The sequence below is a fragment of the Metopolophium dirhodum genome, chromosome 5, assembly GCF_019925205.1.
Source record: "Metopolophium dirhodum isolate CAU chromosome 5, ASM1992520v1, whole genome shotgun sequence".
Lineage (NCBI taxonomy): Eukaryota > Metazoa > Arthropoda > Insecta > Hemiptera > Aphididae > Metopolophium > Metopolophium dirhodum.
Window position 1 is genome coordinate 11,859,032 of NC_083564.1, and position 20,657 is coordinate 11,879,688.

Here is a 20,657-nt window from a genome sequence, read left to right on the forward strand (position 1 = left end):
GAAAGGTTGTTTGTGTGTAATTAAATCAAACATTAAAGAATAGTTTAATTCAGTAATGATTTAAACTATTATTGTACAGGTAATTCGAAAGATTTGTAAAAGTACCTAGGTAGAGTATTTTTATTTGTCAACAGCAATTTATGTGGTGCAGAATTGTTGTTTTTGTAAAGTCTACATATGAGACGATGAAATTAATTAATATTTCGTTTTTATTATTCGCAGTCGAACCCCGTGGTAAGTAGACGGTTACTTGCTTCGGAGGTTAAGTAAATAATCTGATAAAATTGAAGAATAAATTATATAAAAATACTTTCTAGCATTCTCAAACCAATCATTTGCTTTATTATAATATGGCATCTGTATTTATTATTCCTTAGGTTATTGGTGTTATTAAGCGACTTTCGCAGAATATTCATTGTTATAGGTATCGAATGCTTATAATTTATATTTGCTAAAATCAAGTCATTTTCTACAACACTAATATATTTATAAATTTATAAAAAATATATCCTCTCTGGTTTGAGACTTGCATTCTATATTTTTATGTATATCGTATCTACATGTTGACATATATGGCTCGTAGGTTCTTGTTACAACTTGTAGCTAGTACAAATTATTGACCCATGGGAATTTCATTATTAGATCGATCGAAGCCTTACATTTCCCAGTATACTATCTATACTTTTTATTTTTTACTTGTGTCATCTCTTACGACATATGGACATTGGACATGGTACTTTCTTAACAGAAAATAATCCGTTGTAGTGGTGTTGATTTATCGTTGTCTCGATTGGAGGATAGCATTACATTATGTGTAAAATACCATCGTTTCCTTCCTACGACAGAGTACGTTTTTCCTAATTGGCAGTTCCATTCAAATGTCTCATATAATAATAATTATTGTACTTAGCAACATAATTTTTACTGATCCTTACGCTTGTGCTTATGTTTATTTTTTAAATCTCAAGTTTTATATGTTTGTTTGTTATTTGGATTTTGACTTTTGAGCGTACAGTGTAATGTTAAATTAATTTAATTAGCAATAAATATTTTTCCATTTTTTTTTAGAATAATGAAGTGATTCAAAAGTTTCCTGTAGCAAAGTTTTAGAACAGAAAGTTCTTCTATTGTTGGTTCTTTGTACAGGTAATTTTTTGATTTTAACATTGGGGTTATATCTTTAAAAATGACTATCGAAAATAAATAGTGCATAATATTGGTATTTTTTTTATTTAAAAAAATTGATTTTAATAACTGAATGAGTTTTAATCTTAGTAGTTAATCTTGCGAATTATAATTCTATGGAATTATTTATCGATTTCTTGATGAATGACGTATAATTTATATCTAATAGGTAGGTACAATGTAAAATATTGTACATCTTATATTATAGGAATAATACAAACATTTTGGACACAGTCATACAGAATTTTTACCATATTTAGGTTACACAAATAATAAACGGTAGATTTGTTTGAAAGTGTCGTTAAGTTTTTATTTTATAAAATCGGCAATTCTTATTCCTAAACAATAATATTTAAAAAATGTAGGTATTATAGCAAATTTGAATAGGTATACAAAATTAACCCATAGCGAGTTTTCAACTGCATATACTATACGCATATTTAATTATCATTTTAATAAAAGAACATGTGTGGGAAGTCGTGTTAGTATTCATTTCTGCAAAATATTATATTAATTCTTTATACTCTAGTCGCCTGCAGTTAAAGTGTACATAATATATTTCAATTTATAAATGCCCCGAACGTGATTTGCGAACGGATATAGTATTTGTGTATTTATTTTTTTGCGATATAATATAGTCATCATCATAAATATAATAATATGATTGTCAGAAAAAAATGACTAGTGCTCTTTTCACGAAGACGTCGCGCCGCGCCTACCGTGTGGCAACACTGTGCCGTCGACGGGGCATCTGGCGCGCGCCGGCATCAAAATCCCGCCGTCCCCAAGCGCGCGCGCGTTAGCGACCGTGGCCGCCGCCGCCGACTTCATGCCCACCGGGCGGCGGGCACCGAGCAATCCGCGGCCGGCGCAGTTAAGAGACCGCGTTCGCGCCGCGCACACGTTCGACGACGCACCGACGACAACGACGTTAACGACACCGACTACGCATTCGGCGGGACTTCTACCCTCCGTGTTGTGGGTGGCGCGTTTCCAGTACGGTGTGCCGAGTGTCGCATACTACTCGTGTTTCGCGCTCGTCAGTCGTTCGCAAGTGTTCTTGTTTGAAAAAAATTAATTTTTTGTCGTCGTCGTCGTCGCTGCCTCACGTGGGGAAATACTAATAATATTATGATTAACGGCGAAAGCGGCGGCGACGGCGTCAACGGCGGCGGAGTAGCCAAACCGACGCCCCCGCCGACGTTGCCCAAGTCGTACACGCCGAGCGCGGCGGCCGCGTACCGTTTGGCCAGCATGGAACGCCTGGCCCAGCGTCAGCGGATTTTCGAACAGGGCGGACCGCCGCCGCCTTCATCCACCGCCACCACGGCAGCGTCTGACGATCACCAGCAGCACCACCAGTCGTCCCCGGCTGGACCGCCGCCACCAGTCACCGCGCCCAAACCCGTGCTCGGCACCAAGGCAAGCCTTTTCTTGTTGTAGTCTTTCCCGGGTGGGCGCCCCACCACATATTTTGTTGCGTGGGGTTAGGTTTGAGTAATGGTCTTTTGGGTGGGTGGTAGGGTGTTGTTTTCCCGATCCGTTGAGATCACGCGGGGGTGCATCCTCCCCCCCAGAATTATCGGTTTTTAAAGGTCACACCCTTACCTAAGGCGTTTCACGTGCGATTCGTCGACACACCGCGATCGTATAAAATATTATTATTTGAAATCGTTTCGAAAAAACTATGTTATTCACTTATTCCCATCGATTGGAAATAACAATTATCCTTATTTTGCACCTCGGGCCACGAGTGCTGCGTATGTATGCCACCAAGGTGGACACATTATAATATAATATCATGTATATAAATCAACCTTGATACAAGTCGGTCGATGGAGGTGGTCGGTTTATAATATGTATATTATTTTTTAAACGTCTCGTTATCGAATTCTTTCGCTGACGACCGCATGTAATATGGTATTGTCGCTAAATTAATTAACCACCTAATCAACGTCCGCGGTGATAATATTCCGACCGACGGATGCAATCGCGTAGTGTTGTGCACACGTGTAAACTCTCTCGTTTGGTTATATTTTCACAACAATCAATATACGCTCGTTAGGTACTTCAACAATGATTATCGTGTTTTTGCGCTGGTCGGAATGAAACAACAAATTGTGCAGGAAATCGACGTAGATAAGACACACTCGAGCCGCGGAAGCCGTGAACTCTGGAGTGATTATTCAAACAGAGTTAATACATATTGTACTCGTACAAGAACGGTTATAATAATATTATCTTATATTTTTCTCTGCCGCTCCGCGCGAGTTTATTCTTCCCCTTTTAGCAACTAAAAAAAGAGCGACACACGCCCGGTGTAGCACTAGGAGTACACACTCGCGTGTATAACTATAATAACACATCGTATACCTACCTATATATTTTTTTAAATTCCAGATGGAATGATAATAATTATAATCCGTGAGAAACCCGTCAGTTTTTTTCATTAGTTTTATTAATGTTCTTTCTACCCTTTTCATCATCCGTCGGTAGGTAGATATGATGACGATGACGATATTGTTACAACTATTATAAATTATCGTATCGTGTCGTCGATGTAACCAAGTTAAGTTGAATTGTAGTTTGTCTCTTTTTTTGGCGTTCAGTCTATTGTAATATCATTGTCATCAATGTCGTGCCCAACACATATCAGTATAATATCACACTCGTCATTTGTCAGATACTTTGCACAGTGTTGTTTGTGCTTGCCATATGTGAACGTGTGTTATACATTTAAATCGGTTTGCAGTTGTTCCGTCATTACTCATTATAATATAGACGCTGGCCAATAATCACACTATTTATCAATTATTATATTACCAGTGTTTGTGCACCACCTGTATGTCGACAAGTGTTGACGTGCAATTTTGCCGCGTTTCGTCTGCTCCACTATTTCAAACCCACGTTTTTAGATTCAAATTTGATAATCCCCGTCGAGGATATGCGTGGCGTTGCTAGAATTTAGAAGGTACACGGTCTAAAGCTCTTCTGGCTGCTACTACAAATTATTGACAAATTTATAAGTATAACTATTGATCCAATATCAAAATAGTAGATTTTTTTTTATACATTTTCCAAATTATTGTTAAGCCATTGAAATTTGATTGGTGAGTTTTACCGGTTACCCACTTCCCTGGCCGAGATTTACGCTCGAGCCCAAAGATATACTCAACAGATACGATTGCATTGTTTGAGCGACACATAAAGAAATTTCCATTATCGTCAAAAAATACTAAACTCGCACACGTGTCGCATATCTATTGTGCGGTTATTATTATATATTAGGTATCTTATTTGTATTATCATTATTCTTTTTATAATAATATGTAGAGCTACGTGAAACCCCGGTCACTCAACTCTCCGTATATAGTTAAATATGTTTTCGTTGCAGCGGTCGATCTGCCCTATATAGTGTACATTTTTTATTATTATTACTTACTCCGATACCAACGGCATGTCACCTTGTTTGTATTCAGCTGTGAGGTCCCACTGTTATTGTCCTTTGATGTAAATTGTATTACACCGACCAACGAGGAGACGCTACCGCGACCTTTCTGAACGGTATCGCTGAAGCTTTCACATCTACTTGACGACGAGGTCTTCCCATTGCAAATAATATATTTTACACCGGGCAAACAGTAGCACAATAATACGACTGTTATAAACTGGTTTATTTGAGTCACACGTGTTTTTGCCAGAAAGTAATTTATCGATTTATCGTTATTTTTTATTATATTGTGAGTTTTTATGGAAGTAGTTGCGTAGTCATTATGACACACTCATCAGTCGATACCGAGGTATGTTTAGTTAATGGACAATTCTTTTCAATTAAAGGTTTGATTTTTAGTCCATTCTATTCTTTGGTGAAGAACTATCCCAATCATTTAATATCCCTTGAACATATTACAATTTTAAATTCTTATAATAACCGTGTCAATTAACTGTGCGTGAAAGGTTAGAAACATTAAGTTTCACGTTTAAAAATATAAACAATTTAAATGAATATATTTTTAAGTAAAACAATTTATTAGTCTGGTTTTTGTTTTTCAACTGTCCACATTATAAACTAAAAACGAATTCTATGACATTTATTAAAAGTTAAGATTTATTGATTTTAAAAGTAAACATTTAAACGTTCGAAATTATGAATTCGCAAAGAATGTTTACCACCTGCAAATATATATTCACGTGACTGTTAAATATAAAACCTGTTTTATTTTCCAAATTATAAAGTACAATTTCTATTGGTTGGTTTGTGACATTTTAGTAACAGTAAGGTATAGTGACATTCAATGGGCTGATACATTTTATAATAATTGATTATTAAATCAATATGCATTATGCTATTTTAAGTTTTAACTCTTCTTTCAACCGTGAGTTAAACAGTTATAAAACTTATATTTATAATTTTATAATATATCTGTGTAGACGACCGGTGTTACGAAACATCTCTGTAAATATATGAAGCAAATTCTCAGTACAACAATTAATTAATTTTTTATGCTTTCTCAATGATAATATTAATAATTGTAATAATAAAATAAAATATTAAGTTCGGTATATTATTTTATAAAATGTGACTATATATTCTTATTACTACAAATTGTTTATATTTAATTAAATTTAGCGTCACCGTCACACTCATCAGTCATCACGCTTATATATTGTGTCATTAATTCATTTACGTATTACTTATTTTATTATTTGTAAATTCGTTGTATTTTAGAATTTCATTGAATTATTACATATCTAAAAAAGGGTTGCTGTTATTTTGTTGCTTCATTCTAAGCATCTTATAAGTATTACCTTCTATACTTTGGATTTTTTTCTGCGATTTGCCCGGATCAATATTTTATTATTTAAATCGATATTTCACTGAGAGCTATGTATAATATTGTTTATTACTACATAGCAGTACAGCTGTTTAGATTTCTACTGCATTGTATATTATTATATTTGAAATTTCCATGATTTCCAAATCTTTTTAATTAATCTTAGTAATTATAAAGGTTCTTTGTTGTAAGAATTGCTGATACTAAGTATAATCTATAAGGTCACTATTATATTCATTATGTCAATGATATTACATTATGAAAAATATCTGCATATTATAGTAAATGTTACGGTTATTTATTATTTTCTCGAATTTTCCTTAACGATGTGTGCTGATCTACAGTTGTGTGGTCTTATAATTAATACAGTTATAAGTTATAACTAGTACAGTTTAGTACAATTAATACAGTTTTAACTTGAAATTATAATACGATATAATTTTAGTTTGTGAACTTGACGAAAGTGCAAAATTTAAAGAATAATCAACTAGTTCATTATTATTTTAATTTATCGTGTTACTGTTATTCAACTGAAAATGATAGATTCTTGTTATCAATGATAAAAAGTGTTGTCCAATTTAGTGGCTAATCGATGGTGAGATAAATTTAAGGATTTTTCATTTTTATATCGTATTTAATGTCCAAGGTTTTATTACTCGTTGTAATATTTGTATACGAATAATATCTACTGTTTTTTGCTAAAATAAAAACTAGAGACTTATAGAACAATTACAAATTAATTTTTGATTAGATTCATAGAGTTAAAAATTATCAAGTATGTCCATTTTATATTGTGCACCTTTTTGTTTATAATGCTATATTATACCCACTTTGATGTTAAATATGTACCCATATTTGTAAAAACTGTAAAAAATATCTTGCGGGTAATATACAAACACTTTAAGTATTTACTAATACATCTACCTGGAGCAGTCTAATAGATTTTAAGAGGTATACAATACACGTTGGTTGCAATAAATTATTGAAAAACTTGACTTTATTACTCTGATATTAAACCAGATGATGAGTCATACACTTATAAGCTATATTTTCAATGGTACCTAATATTACCATAGAGGGAAGGTGAAGCGAAATCGTACAACTGCAGTGGTGTTTACCAATATACGTCGCAGTTGAGGCATAATTTAAAATGAGTAATTACTAATTACAAATGCTAAAAATTTGTAATACATACTTAATCGAATTTTTTAGCTATATCGAGGAGGGATACATTTTAACGTTTAAAGTTTAATATGTAGCAATATTTTTGTGTTTTTCTAATATTGAAAAATTGATCCATACATATAAATTATAAATATAGGTGTATGTACTATTTACCTAGTTGACAATGTGATGTTTATATTTTTATGATCCCTTGAATGAGTACCAAGCTGTATATGAACAGAACACATGCAATAGACTGACTATCAAAATTAAAACATTTAAATCTCAATAATTCGTCGACTGCATGCATAATTTTTTATCGCTAAAATGAGTGTTTCAAGGTTGTTTTAAATTATTGTTTTTGCTTATTCCACTAAAAGAACTTAAAAGAACATTTTGAGTGTTTCCACTTGACGACAATTCTGTTTTATTTTTTCTGGACCTTAGTATTTCATAGATGTCAATATGCCATTTTTAATATTAGGTACTTTTTTGCGTATTAGGGGTTAAATTCATATTTTATGCATACACGTGTTTCTCTCATATTATTTTTTTAGTTAACTAACCGTAGTTTTATTTATACTTAAACAATAATCTTAATAGTGGCTGTTGTTTATAACTGAAGATCACATTATTTTTTTCGCTAGGTAGTGCAAGCATAATGTACAACTTAGTTTGTGGTTTTTATTACACTAGGTACTAAAATTTCTAAATTTTCGGTTGGTTAATAGCAATAGCCTCGTGCAAATTTAAATTAAATGGGATCATTCATTTTGGCTTGCTATTGTTGTGCGTTTGTATAACATTAAACGTTTTGTACTGTCTTATCAGTATGTTTATTTTAGAACATTCGATTACGTGTATGTACTCTAATAAGAGAGATAAAAAAAAACATGAATTTTAAACACATATTTTAGTATCAGTACGTGACGTATACATTCTAAGGAAATCGATGTGTATATGGTCTGTCAGATTCAATTTGTATCCAAGTTTGGTGACTTGACGATCTTGACGTATAGACTATTATACGTAAATATTAATGTTTTACAAATTGTTTTATGAATACTCTATTTTAATTTAATATTATAGGTGTACCTACTATTATATATTTTTTTATTGCTACATAGTACATATTATATTTTGTTATACAGATTCCTATAATTGCATTTGTTTAATTTTAATTTGGATCCATCAAAGTTGTTGTTATTATTTGTTTTAACATTTTAATGTCGATTAGTGTTCAATTTGTTTCACTAGTTTTTAATTTTATAAGTGAAGAATACCCATTAGGTATTACTGTTGTAATAGTATAATATTATAATTATGTTTCATATTGTAAAAACAATATGGTGGGTACGTATGTAGTTATGTCATATCACAGTAATGCAGACGTAATGTAGTGTTATAAATTAAAATATTTATAGTTTTTGTAGTTACCTAAGTGCTTAAAGTTATAACGTATACCTAACTTTGTATAATACATAAGTATTGTCGTATTGAGATAAGCTACTAATACCGCCGTAGTGAAATTCGTACTAGCAATTTTACAGAATACTGACCTTGAAATGTAAAAAAAACTACAGAGGGCTGCTCTGAACAGTATTGTTGATTTTGGTTGCTTTTCCGGGGGAGAAAAATCGATCGTATGCGTAAGCGTCACCATGGCGACCACAGCTGACTAATATTTAAGAATGGTTCTCGGTGTATTCGCTTATTTGATTTTAACCTTGATCCTTACACTGTGACACCACGTGCTATTAATTTTCGTGATAATAATTTTTAACAATTTTGTTTTATAGAATTTGCCGCTTTTATTCTGTTTTTTCTGACTTAAATAGCAAAACCTATGGTTATTTACAACATCAATCTAAGAAAATAATGTTTTTATATAATACATTTTTGTATTCCACTTTAAATTACATCTATTATTATGTTTACCAACGTAAAATTTATTAAAATGAATATTATATTATTATTATTTATAATAAATAAACATAATTTGTTATAAAATTAAATAAATAATAATACTTATGATAAAAAGTACCTAATTTTATTCATAATACACTTTCTAGAAGTAAAAATAAAATTAGACACTTTATATAATATATTATTATGTATAAGTTATACTTATTTTAATGAATGGCAGAATATTAATTTATTGTATCTATAGTCTTTACACTTAGATTAATGTTTGGTAAAAGCTAAATGAGACGCATAATATAATTATTATGCAATGAGCTCATTATTTTATATTTTAGTATCAGTAAACATTTTATTGATTTATATATTGTAATGACGTATAGATTAATGATCCATATCATTAATATGTAAAACTATGGTTGCACTTGAATACAATACTCGAAGCACATACAATGTCGATAAATATTATTTTTATTTAATGAAATCATAGTCATCAGCGGCCAAACTAATATAGTTATTACTTATTAGTTATTATTTATTACTTATTACTTATTAGTTATTAGTTACTGATAGGTGAATTATTAAACTACCAAGATTTGTATTGCTGTTATCGGGGTTTTGTCTGGAAAATGACAAATTGAATATTCTTGGGTTTATAATAAAATATACATAACATTATCAGTATTATATTACTATTGAGTGAAACATAATATTTTTTTTTGTAAGGTAGTACTTAATAATATTATATTTGTTCGGTATTATATTTTGAATGAAAAAAAAAATTTGATGTGTAGGTACCTAATATTGTAGTCAATTATTTAGGTACATTCCTATATTAGGTATGAATATTTTTTTTCAAATACAAATTAATTAAGTATATTTTATTGAATTCAAATATAAAACATTAATCATTTCGATTTTTTGAGATATTAATTGTTCTGCGTGAGTACATGACATATTATAATTGTTTAATAAATACTCATGTGAAATGAATAATTTATATATTATACAGAATTAAATTTCAATCTCAAAAAGAAGAGATCAATCACCCACTAAGTGTTCCTTGTCTAAATATAACTGAAATATGGTTTATAACCTTGTTTGCTAACTATTTTTACGGAATAATAATTGTTGTGTGAAACGGAAAAGTATAGTTTTGGACGAGACAGGCGCCAACGATAAAATCGTTGAAGGCATTTTTCACTAATATCTACGAATTTAATCGAATTTTGACATTGCTGGTCGGTTGGTGTAGTTTACTGTTTACATATTGTTGCTGAAAAATACATCATGCTGTATCTTCCGATCGGAATCTGATGGACGTATAGGAATGTTTCTAAAGTATGCAATATTTTAATGCATAGTGTAATAGTGCATACATTTCTCGGAGATGCTCTTATGATAAGTTATATTTCAGAGATATTTCAATCCACATCCACGAAGGTGTTCTAAATGCAGATTAATTAATGTGCCTACAAACAAAATCCCATAGAAAATATAGCCAATAAATGTTGTGGGGAAACGTATGCGACAAATATAATCATGAAAACAAAACATTTCGTGTGCTATCGTTAAAATAATGGAGAACAATTATTATTATCAAGAAATATACAAAATATATTTGTTTTAACTTTTAACATACATTTTCCATATTTACCTTATCATTAAATGTGTTATTTGGGGTTATTATAATATTTGTGGTATGTAATAATCGAAGTATCATAATAACTTTTTTTTTTGGGGAATGTCACCTCGGTTACACCCAGATTTCTTGCTTTAACCCTTATTAAGGTTTCTTCACATGTGTTTTGTTTCTGTGTTACTAGCTTCTCCATAGAAATTACGTCACCGCGCTCTAATTATAATATTAACCACGCCTTAGTACATCAAAATAAAGATTATTTTTGAATGATATGAAGTTGTGAGAAAATTAAATTTGTCAATAGAACCATTGTTGTATAATTTATCATGTGGTCGTCGAACATACATGATTGAGATCATAGCTTTTCCGGATTAATGTTATAAATAATAATATTTGTATTACTTAGTCATTTTAATGACGTTATCTTATTTTATTTTCCTGTATATATCCATAAAAACAAATATAGTTTGAATACTTTCTAATAGCGCTTAGCACACAAAATAATTGAAATCAAGAAAAAATAACATTGTTTTTATAACCGCAGACAAATGTCAAATATTATTGATTAATTATTGTTAACTGTTATTCTCTATTTCTCTCTTATATTTGTTGGTATTTCAATGTTTTTAGCTGGAGGTAAATGTAGGTACATTTTTAATTTTATGATACAATTATTAATTACAACTTACCTTGTTACAATTTGATATACCTATGTTTCATAAATTTTGGTTTTGATGACTTATTAACGTATATGGACAATTAATCTTATTAATGTAATATATAGGTCTTAAATATTACTATTAATTTTTAATTTAATCTATTCTATAATGATCCAAAAAAATGTAATTCAGATTAATGTAATTTGTGTATATGAAAAATATTCTTTACCTCAAAATACATTTAATATTATATGTATATAAAACTATTTTAGTATACAATTTATACATCATGCATTTAATGTTTGATAGTGTTGCGCCTATAAAATGTAATTTAAATCATGAGTCGAAAATACAATAAATTACATTATGAGTGTGGCAGTGATAAATGGATAAGCTATTTTATTATGTTTGAGAATCTTATAATGCCATTGTGATTTTTCTGGAACGTGATGGAGTAAAAATTTTGTGTAAACCCGCTGAATTGATTTTGGTACAACCGTGGAATATTTTCGGGGATTATTTTTTCATAAGGGTTTTTCAAATAGTTTTGTTAACTGCACGAGCGCAAAATGTATTCAAAATATTATCGTACGTGAAATAGTTTGTTATAGGTATTTTGTAGGCACGAGATTTATAAAAATATAACATTGTGTCCAATTTTGAAATACATAGTGATAAATTGTAATTAGTTATTAGTTTTTTGACTGAATGTCTAAATATAAGATTAGTTAAACTAGGTTAAAAATGAATTACATGGCACATGATCATTTGACTTGCGTCACTCTTGGACCACTGTATTGGTAGCAAAATATATTAAATCATTTAATTAGTTCATAGTTGTGATATATTTTTATTAGAGTTGTTAATATTTTTAAACTCATTATTGTTTATCATAATATTATATTACACATGTTTATTTCAAGTATATTTAATTTATACTCGTATTGTACTTGCGTGCGTGCGTGCGTGCGTGTGCGTGAAAATAAGTCAAGTTTGAGTAATAAACAGAGATAAAATTTAATGTGCATAATAGTATACAGAAAGCAATGTGTGTGTGGTACTATGGTGAATCATATCTATAGAATATAGATTCTGTCGGTCATTGTAATTTGTAATGTTGTGTAAATAATAATTATTAAATCGTCACCTCTCTACTTTATAAATTATTTATTATTATTATTATAATTTTTTATATATTTTAAAATTAATAATAATACAACCGAGTGACTACCTACTATAGGTACCTATTAGTATGTGTTACGATTATTTTCATACCATATTGCTGATGCGGTGTTTAGGTTACTATTATACTTTATATTTAATCTTAATTTATGCTTAACATACCTATTACAGTATTACCTACCATTAAGTATTTATTATCCATATCCTTCTCAAGAGTATAGTTATTATGTGGATTAGCTATTGTTCTACGGTCATCACACATAAGTCATAACTCTTAATCAACCACCCTTGAGCCTTTTAATCGTATTTATTGCGCCCAAGTTACAATTGGTTTGTATGCAATCATAGTTTCAATAATAATATATAAGATTCTTTATTTGAATACCTCTTTTCGTGCATATATTTGACATATTGGTTATTCGACTTTTTGACACTTACAATAATTATTACATTTTTAAGTGTACACGTAATTTTTCATACATATTATGTACATACACATTAAATTATTATTTTTCATAGTGGATAAATATATAGCTAGGTACTTTAATATTATGAGATTATTAATTACCAATAATTATCATCATTGATTTTTAAATACTTTTAATTATACAAATATTTAATTGTTACTTCAACATGAACAATTTGGTATAATTTAGTGTTGAAGTATATAAAATATTTTAAGATTGTAGGATATTAAGCATTTGATTAATTTTTTTGTTGTTCTTTTTAAAATGTTTAATCTTTACTATTAATTGTTTAGTTACAAAGCAAACGAGAGTTATTCTTCAAGAATGACGTATCGGCAAACAGTGGAACTCCGTCTACTGTTCAATCAAATGCCAATTCAACTTCTCCGGTGCCCCATCAGAACTCTGTTACCAGTATAAAAACCAATCAAAGTACAAATTTACCATCAACTGCTCCAATGAATTTACCACGTGTACCTGTTGTTGTTAAACGTATGTCTTATGATTTTTGTTATTTATTTCACTTCAATTATGTTTTGATTTTAAATTAATAGTCGAGTCATCGATGGAGCCTACAGAAAATAAAGAAAAACTTTTAAAAACAGATCAATCAGGAACCGGAAAGGTTAACGATAGGAAAGTGAAAAAATTAGATGGATATGTTGGATTTGCCAATCTACCCAATCAAGTATATCGCAAAGCTGTAAAGAAAGGCTTTGAATTTACTCTCATGGTTGTTGGTAAGTTTACTAGAATTTTGCACAGATTTAAATTTTGTTTTATATTTTTTGTATTTACTACATATCATACCTACCTACTGGCCATTTAGTATTTTATGTGTCAACAGGTGTTAGGTGTTTTTTTATGTTAGATTTTAATATAAACATTGTTATAGGTAGATCGGGTCTTGGAAAATCCACCCTAATTAACACAATGTTCTTAGCTGACATATATGGCAAAGAACATCCGGGTCCCTCTTTACGTGTTGGCAAAACAGTAAGAGTTGAAACTAACAGATGTTTGTTAAAAGAAAAAGGCGTTAATCTTTCACTTACGGTAGTTGATACCCCAGGGTTTGGTGATGCTGTTGACAATTCAGATTGTTGGCAACCGGTGCTCGAATATATTGAGTCCAGGTAAATATAAACTTTTTTATTAACCCTACATGTCATTCAATTATAATGTATGATATTTTAATTGTCTTTTTGATATTGATAGGTATGAAGAATACTTAAATGCTGAATCCAGAGTTAATAGAAAAGTACAACATGATAGCCGTGTACATTGTTGCTTATATTTTTTGGAGTCAAATAGTCATGGAATGACTCCATTAGATGTAGAATTTATGCAGAGACTTCATGACAAAGTGAATATAATTCCCATTATTTCCAAAGCAGATACAATGACTCCAGATGAAGTGACAGAGTACAAAAAACAGGTTTACATTTTTTTTACATATGCTGATTTATATTTACATGATAAACTATGTTTAATATTCTATATAAACTATTTTTACTATTATTAGATTTTAAAAGAAATTGCTCAGCATAAAATCAAAATTTACGACTTCCCTGATTCTGACAAAGATGAAGATCGGGAAAATTTAAAAAAGCTTAAGGCACGTGTACCATTTGCTGTAGTTGGTTCAACCGAAGTTCACGAAGTGGATGGAAAGAAAGTACGTGGTCGAAAGTATCCTTGGGGTTTAGTTGAAGGTAAACACACTCAAGTTCACTTCAAGTATGATAGGTAATGAATAATTTTTGTTTGAATTTATATTTTCTAGTGGAAAATCTTGATCATTGTGATTTTGTTGCCTTAAGAAATATGTTATTGAGAACACATTTACAAGATCTAAAAGAAGTGACTAGTAATGTGCATTACGAAAACTTCAGATTTAGAAAATTGGCTTGCTTCTCAGCCGATGGTCCTAAAGGAATGACCAAGTGAGTTAATATATTATGGTATATGAGTAATCAAGTTTGATAACCTTTCAAGGTTGTGGTTTGCGCCCCATTTCATATTTATAGAATATCCCATCTTCTATATATCCAAATAATATCTGTTTATCATTTATTTGGCTGATTTTTGGATGAGACCCTCGAAAAAATTACAATAGTTGCATAAATATATTTTATTTCATTATAACCATTTAAAATATTTGTTTTGTTTGCTATTTTATTTGTTTTGCATGGGCTTTTTGACCATAAAAAATAACTTTTTCTTGTCTCAAGTCTAAATATGCTGTAAATTAATTTAAATGTAGAATTTCAGTATACTGAAGTGCTAAATAAAAACCCTAACCAATATAGGTATGTGTGTAGGTATATTAGTTGTTTCTAAAATATTTATTTTATTTAAAAAATAAAATTTTGCTTGTGTAGTAGGTTAGGTGTATTATTGTTTCATAATATTTCCAAAATGTAGTTGAAGATAGTCATCAGAATATTTTATTTTTTTTGATCTCTTGTCGACAAAGGTTGATAAAAATGATAAAAAAACATATTATTTATTATGTTATTAACAGAAAAAATAACACATCTGTCACTGTTTTATTTGATACACTGATGTAAACATTTATGAATGTTTTTATATTGTTCATTAGTTGTTCATTCAATATTTTCTTATTTATTATCAATTATTATATATATGTTTTTAGTATAATGTAATACAACAGATATTTTAATTTATTTTATAAAATTAAATTAAAATGAAACATAAGTTAAATATAGTATAGAGATATATTATATTACAGAGATATCTTAGTAAAATAGATTTTAATGGGGAATACAAATTTTCTTTCATACTTTTGTCATAAATTTACAAGAGTAACATCAGGCAGAAATAGATTTTTGTCCGTTTTGGTTAGAAAATACTCCTAAATAAATCAGTTTTTATTTCAAACATTTGGCTGCGGCTGAAAAAAAGGTTTGCCATGTTAATTTTAGCAAACCGCGAGCTAGGTGTTGGTTATAATAATAAAGTGATAGCGCTTATATCCACTCCCTTTCCACCACCATGTGCATAAGCCCACCATCAGAGGTTACTCATGTATGAGAATGAGACACAAAGTATATACATAATAATATGGCATTGTGAGCATTAATTATATTAATGAAACAATCATTCTTTTGATGGGCCATTTACTAAAGTCTGTTAAGAAATTTATGATAGATTAGTAGAGTACGGCAATTATTATACAATAATTGCTTAAAAATAATCAAATAATTTGATTCATTAATTAATTATTGCATTTTTATATAATTTTATGATCGTCTAATATCTTATCTTTAATACAAATATTACTTGTTTATTTGATTAATTGATTTGTTAGTAGTTAAACATGTAATTTTATCGCCTATCCCTAGAGATGACACTAAAAATTACTAAAAATGATATGTATCTTGAGAAAAAAGTAAAATGTATAAAATATAATGTTATTAGTGAATGGTATTTTCAAGTATTAATTTATGAGTATAAGTTGGAAATTGTTAAGAACTTCTTAATCATAATTCTTGTTTAATAAGAAAAGTAATTAGATTAGTATTTTGTAGTTCATAGCATTGAACGCTTTTTTATGTGAACACAAGCTTTTTTAAAACCATTATACTGATCATGTTTTATAATATCAATTAAAAAAAAAATTATTATTATTTTCTTACACACTGGTCCAGCTCGTGCGCCCCAGGAGCAATCAACAATTCCTTCGTTGCCGTTTGGTAAGTTTCAGTTAATAGTATGAATGAAACAATACATTTTACCTCATCCAAAAATTAGTCCAATAAATTTACAACAAATTAAGATTATAAAGAAACATTGTAATTGGTATAGCATTCTAAGCTTGTTTTATTTGAATGTACATAATTTGTTTTTGTCGTTTTTAATGATAGGAATCCATTAGCCCAAATGGAAGACGAGAAACGTGATCATGATGCCAAACTTAAGAAAATGGAAACTGAAATGGAACAAGTGTTTGAGATGAAAGTCAAAGAAAAAAAGCAGAAACTCAAAGATTCAGAAATTGCTGTTAGTGTTTGGTTTTTACTAAGATGTAGTTCAAAAAATATAAACATTTTCTTTTTCAACAGTTGCAACAAAAGAATGAACAAATGTTGAAGAGATTAGAATCTGAAGCTAGTGAATTGGATGAAAGACGTCGACAACTTGAATTAGAAATCAGAGACTGGGAATCTAGCAGTGGTATAAGTCTTGACGAACTGAGAAGGCGATCATTAGAGAGAGAGTATGTCATATTTCTTACATACATTATTGTAAATTATTAGTTAATGAATCAGATTGATACAATATAGTTAACTTGTTGTGTTTCAGAACTACTGATGGAAAAGAGAAAAAAATCAAGAAAAAAGGATTATTCTGAAACGAATAGTGCCATAATAATATGTATAAAATCATATTATTATTTATTACTATTATTTATCTAATTATTATTTGACCAAGTTGTATGAATCGGGTACAATCTTGTTTGAACAGTTGTAATGTAACTTAGACTGTCAAACTTGTTACCAATAATGTGTGCATACCACATTTATCATAACAATATTCTTTTTATTTTTTACTACCTTAGTTTTAATGATATAGTCTTAATAATCTTATCCAATCATTGAACATTGTAATATGCGTTTATAAATAAATATACACATTATTTGAGTAATGAAATAATTTGTAAGTATTTATACAATTATCATAGGCAAATTGTTTTTCAGTTCCATAGTGTTTAGATTTTAAACAAATGAAGCTCAATATTGTGTAATCCAATTATAAATGAATATTACTGCCTAAAATTTATCAAAACCGTAATTTTTAAGCAAACACCAACTAACTATTTTATTCATTCCAGTAATAACAGCATTTAATTTTAATTGATAATGACAACTCTGTGAAGTATTGTTCTCTATTTCCAAGAAATCGCCATATTTTTCTTTTTAAGTTTATATAACATTAACATAACATGTCAAAAGTATTATTATTGTTTTTTAAACTTGCTTTTTTTTCCCAATAGAAGTTAATTTAAAGTTCAGAAAACCATAATTTTTAATTGTTAGTTTTTAACAAATTAAATTTGCAACTTTAATAATAATTGTTACTGAATGCATTCCTTAAATAGTTAATCTTCGAACAAACCCATTATTAAAGTTGTTTATGCATTGCTCAAAGTTTTTATTGAATTTATTTAATAAAAAATTCTATCTTGTATTTAGTATATTATTGTTTCAATACATTTGTATTATTGCTTGAAAACCTATGAACAATAGTATTAATTAAAGTGCCCTGACATTATGTCCATCCAATAGTATTTACTTTACAAACTTACAAACTGGTATTTTATAGTTTTTATTTATGTCTTAGTTGGGAATATTGTTAAGAAAAAATATGTTAACATTTTATTTTTGTATGAATTTAACCTTTGATTTAACATATATATATATATATATATATATATTAATTCATTTACTATTGTATTGTAATGAATCTTGCCTTAATTTTCTGGTATCTGTAATATTTATCTTTTATATTAATTATGTTTTAAACTCATGCACACTTATAAATATGTGTATTTCTATATTTACAATACCTAATTTACCATTTTTGGACTGTTGAAATAGTGAGCGATATGTCATGCACGGTTTCAATTTCATTGTTAAATAACAACTTTGTGCTTTCCATTAAGTTTATTCCTCCACCGTGAGTATCTACTCAATATTGTTAAACCATACGGTAAATTGTAAATATATTTTTAAATACCATTAAGAAAATAACTAGTAACTTTTAGATACTTAACTACCTACGTAAACTAAATATTTTTAGTATTCTTATTCATTCTTTATATTTTAAATTTTTAAATTATTGTATGTTTGGTATTGATTTATATAAACAATTACATTTTTATAGAAATTAATAATATTTATTTGATTTGTTTATTTTATGTAATATAGTTTTTTTTAAAAACTGTGTACTTAATAATAATTAATTTTGATTTTTTTTATAATGAAGTACCTAATTTTTTTTTTTAATATTGACCAATAATATTTATCAATATAAATACAATTCCATATATTTTATAATATGTATTATTGTTGGTTGTTGATTAATAATTCATTATGAATACCTAGTCCATGGAACTTAGTACTTACTACATACAATATATTATTTATATTGTTCTAATATACTTTATGTTATGAACATAATTTATTTTAGTATTATGCTTTATAAAACCCAAAACTTTACGGGATTACCTAAAAGTTGGTCACAGTTTCTTTATTACATTTTGACAACAATTTAGATCCATTCCAAATTTTAATGAAAATTATTTTGGGCATTAGTTTGTAAATATCTGTGGATCAGTGTTCAGAATTGACAGGTATGCGTCTGAAGTACAAATTATAATTATTAAGATATTATCACAGATATTTATAATTTTCTTATTTCCTACCGAAATATGTAGGTATTGTTTGTTTCTATCAATATAAATTTTGAAAAATAAGGTGAATATAAAATATAAATCCATATTCACTTACATGTTATATAGACACATAGTTAAATATGTTATATTTGGAAATTTGGAATAGAATAAAGTTAAAATTCTGTAACTAAGGTGAGATGTAGTATTGAAAAATTAGGAATTGGTTAAGGGGGCCCCGCGAGTCTGGGTTGAGTAATTTTGCACTTGGAATGTAGCTTAAAAATTATTGGATTGAGCTCATCTACTTAATAATTCCCAACTGTACATGGGCAAATAGTGTTAGGTGCAGTCGTACAGAAAGACTACTAACTACTTATGTGGCTATGAAATAACTTATATTTTTTCAATTTAAAAAAAAACTGGTTTTTTTAATAGGTATAATGCATGGTTATTGTTAGGTAATTATATATTTATTAATTATAATAATAATAATAATAATAATATATATATAGTAGTACACCTAATTTTAATTTTATCAGTTTTTATAAATTGTGCTCTCATTGGCCAACCGCATCATGCGGCTAAGGGAATATTTTTGCCATAATTGGTAGTGGTAGTGCGAGAAGGAACTTTGAAATTGACCAACGAAAGAAGTGAGAGAGCATCAATACGATATCCACCAGTTTTTTCAAAAACTAGGTTAGAGCCACGGAGTACGGACTAAGATATAATGGATTGGAAACGACATGGTCGGCGGACGGCCACGAAAAGGTGTCACTTAGCTGATAAGTATACTGTTCTTGAAGTTTTCAGCGCTACCGGTGGTTTTATTTGACTTCACAATTTGTATCTTAGTCCGTGTTTTATACAGCGGGCGCTGTAAACTCGTAAGAACACATTGCGACCCTCTGCACTTTGCCTCTTTTACTTACATTCGTGGCCGTGATAAGTTGCTCGTTTCCAGTCCATTATATCTTAGTCCGTTAATCACCAGCTGTCAGCCAGTGAGATGATGAGACTGAGTTCCTGCATAACTATGGAATAGTCATGGGGAGGATGTTTTATTTGCGATATTGTGTCGGTCGGTCTGTCGACTGTATAGCTATGTTACAATAATAACAATAATTTAGGTAGGCTACCAATACGTATAATACGACGACGGACGGGTTTTACGACTGGATT

At 29.3% G+C, this 20,657-nt stretch overlaps 1 protein-coding gene across 2 annotated transcripts; it reads left to right on the plus strand.

Annotated features, from left to right (window-relative positions):
- The first annotated feature begins 2,052 nt into the window (after nt 1–2,052).
- On the plus strand, nt 2,053–19,039 carry LOC132945946 (septin-7). 2 transcript variants are annotated; one of them, XM_061015784.1, is made up of 11 exons: nt 2,053–2,607; nt 13,348–13,546; nt 13,609–13,794; nt 13,950–14,190; nt 14,273–14,492; nt 14,580–14,769; nt 14,841–15,000; nt 16,729–16,773; nt 16,945–17,080; nt 17,143–17,297; nt 17,384–19,039. In XM_061015784.1, the coding sequence occupies exons 1-11, from the start codon at nt 2,317–2,319 to the stop codon at nt 17,430–17,432; spliced, it is 1,872 nt and encodes a 623-aa protein (XP_060871767.1). In that variant the 5' UTR covers nt 2,053–2,316; the 3' UTR covers nt 17,433–19,039. The 2 variants fall into 2 exon arrangements, with proteins under 2 accessions (XP_060871767.1, XP_060871768.1); XM_061015785.1 differs by lacking the exon at nt 16,729–16,773 and having other exon boundaries at nt 2,056–2,607.
- The last annotated feature ends 1,618 nt before the right edge of the window (nt 19,040–20,657 follow it).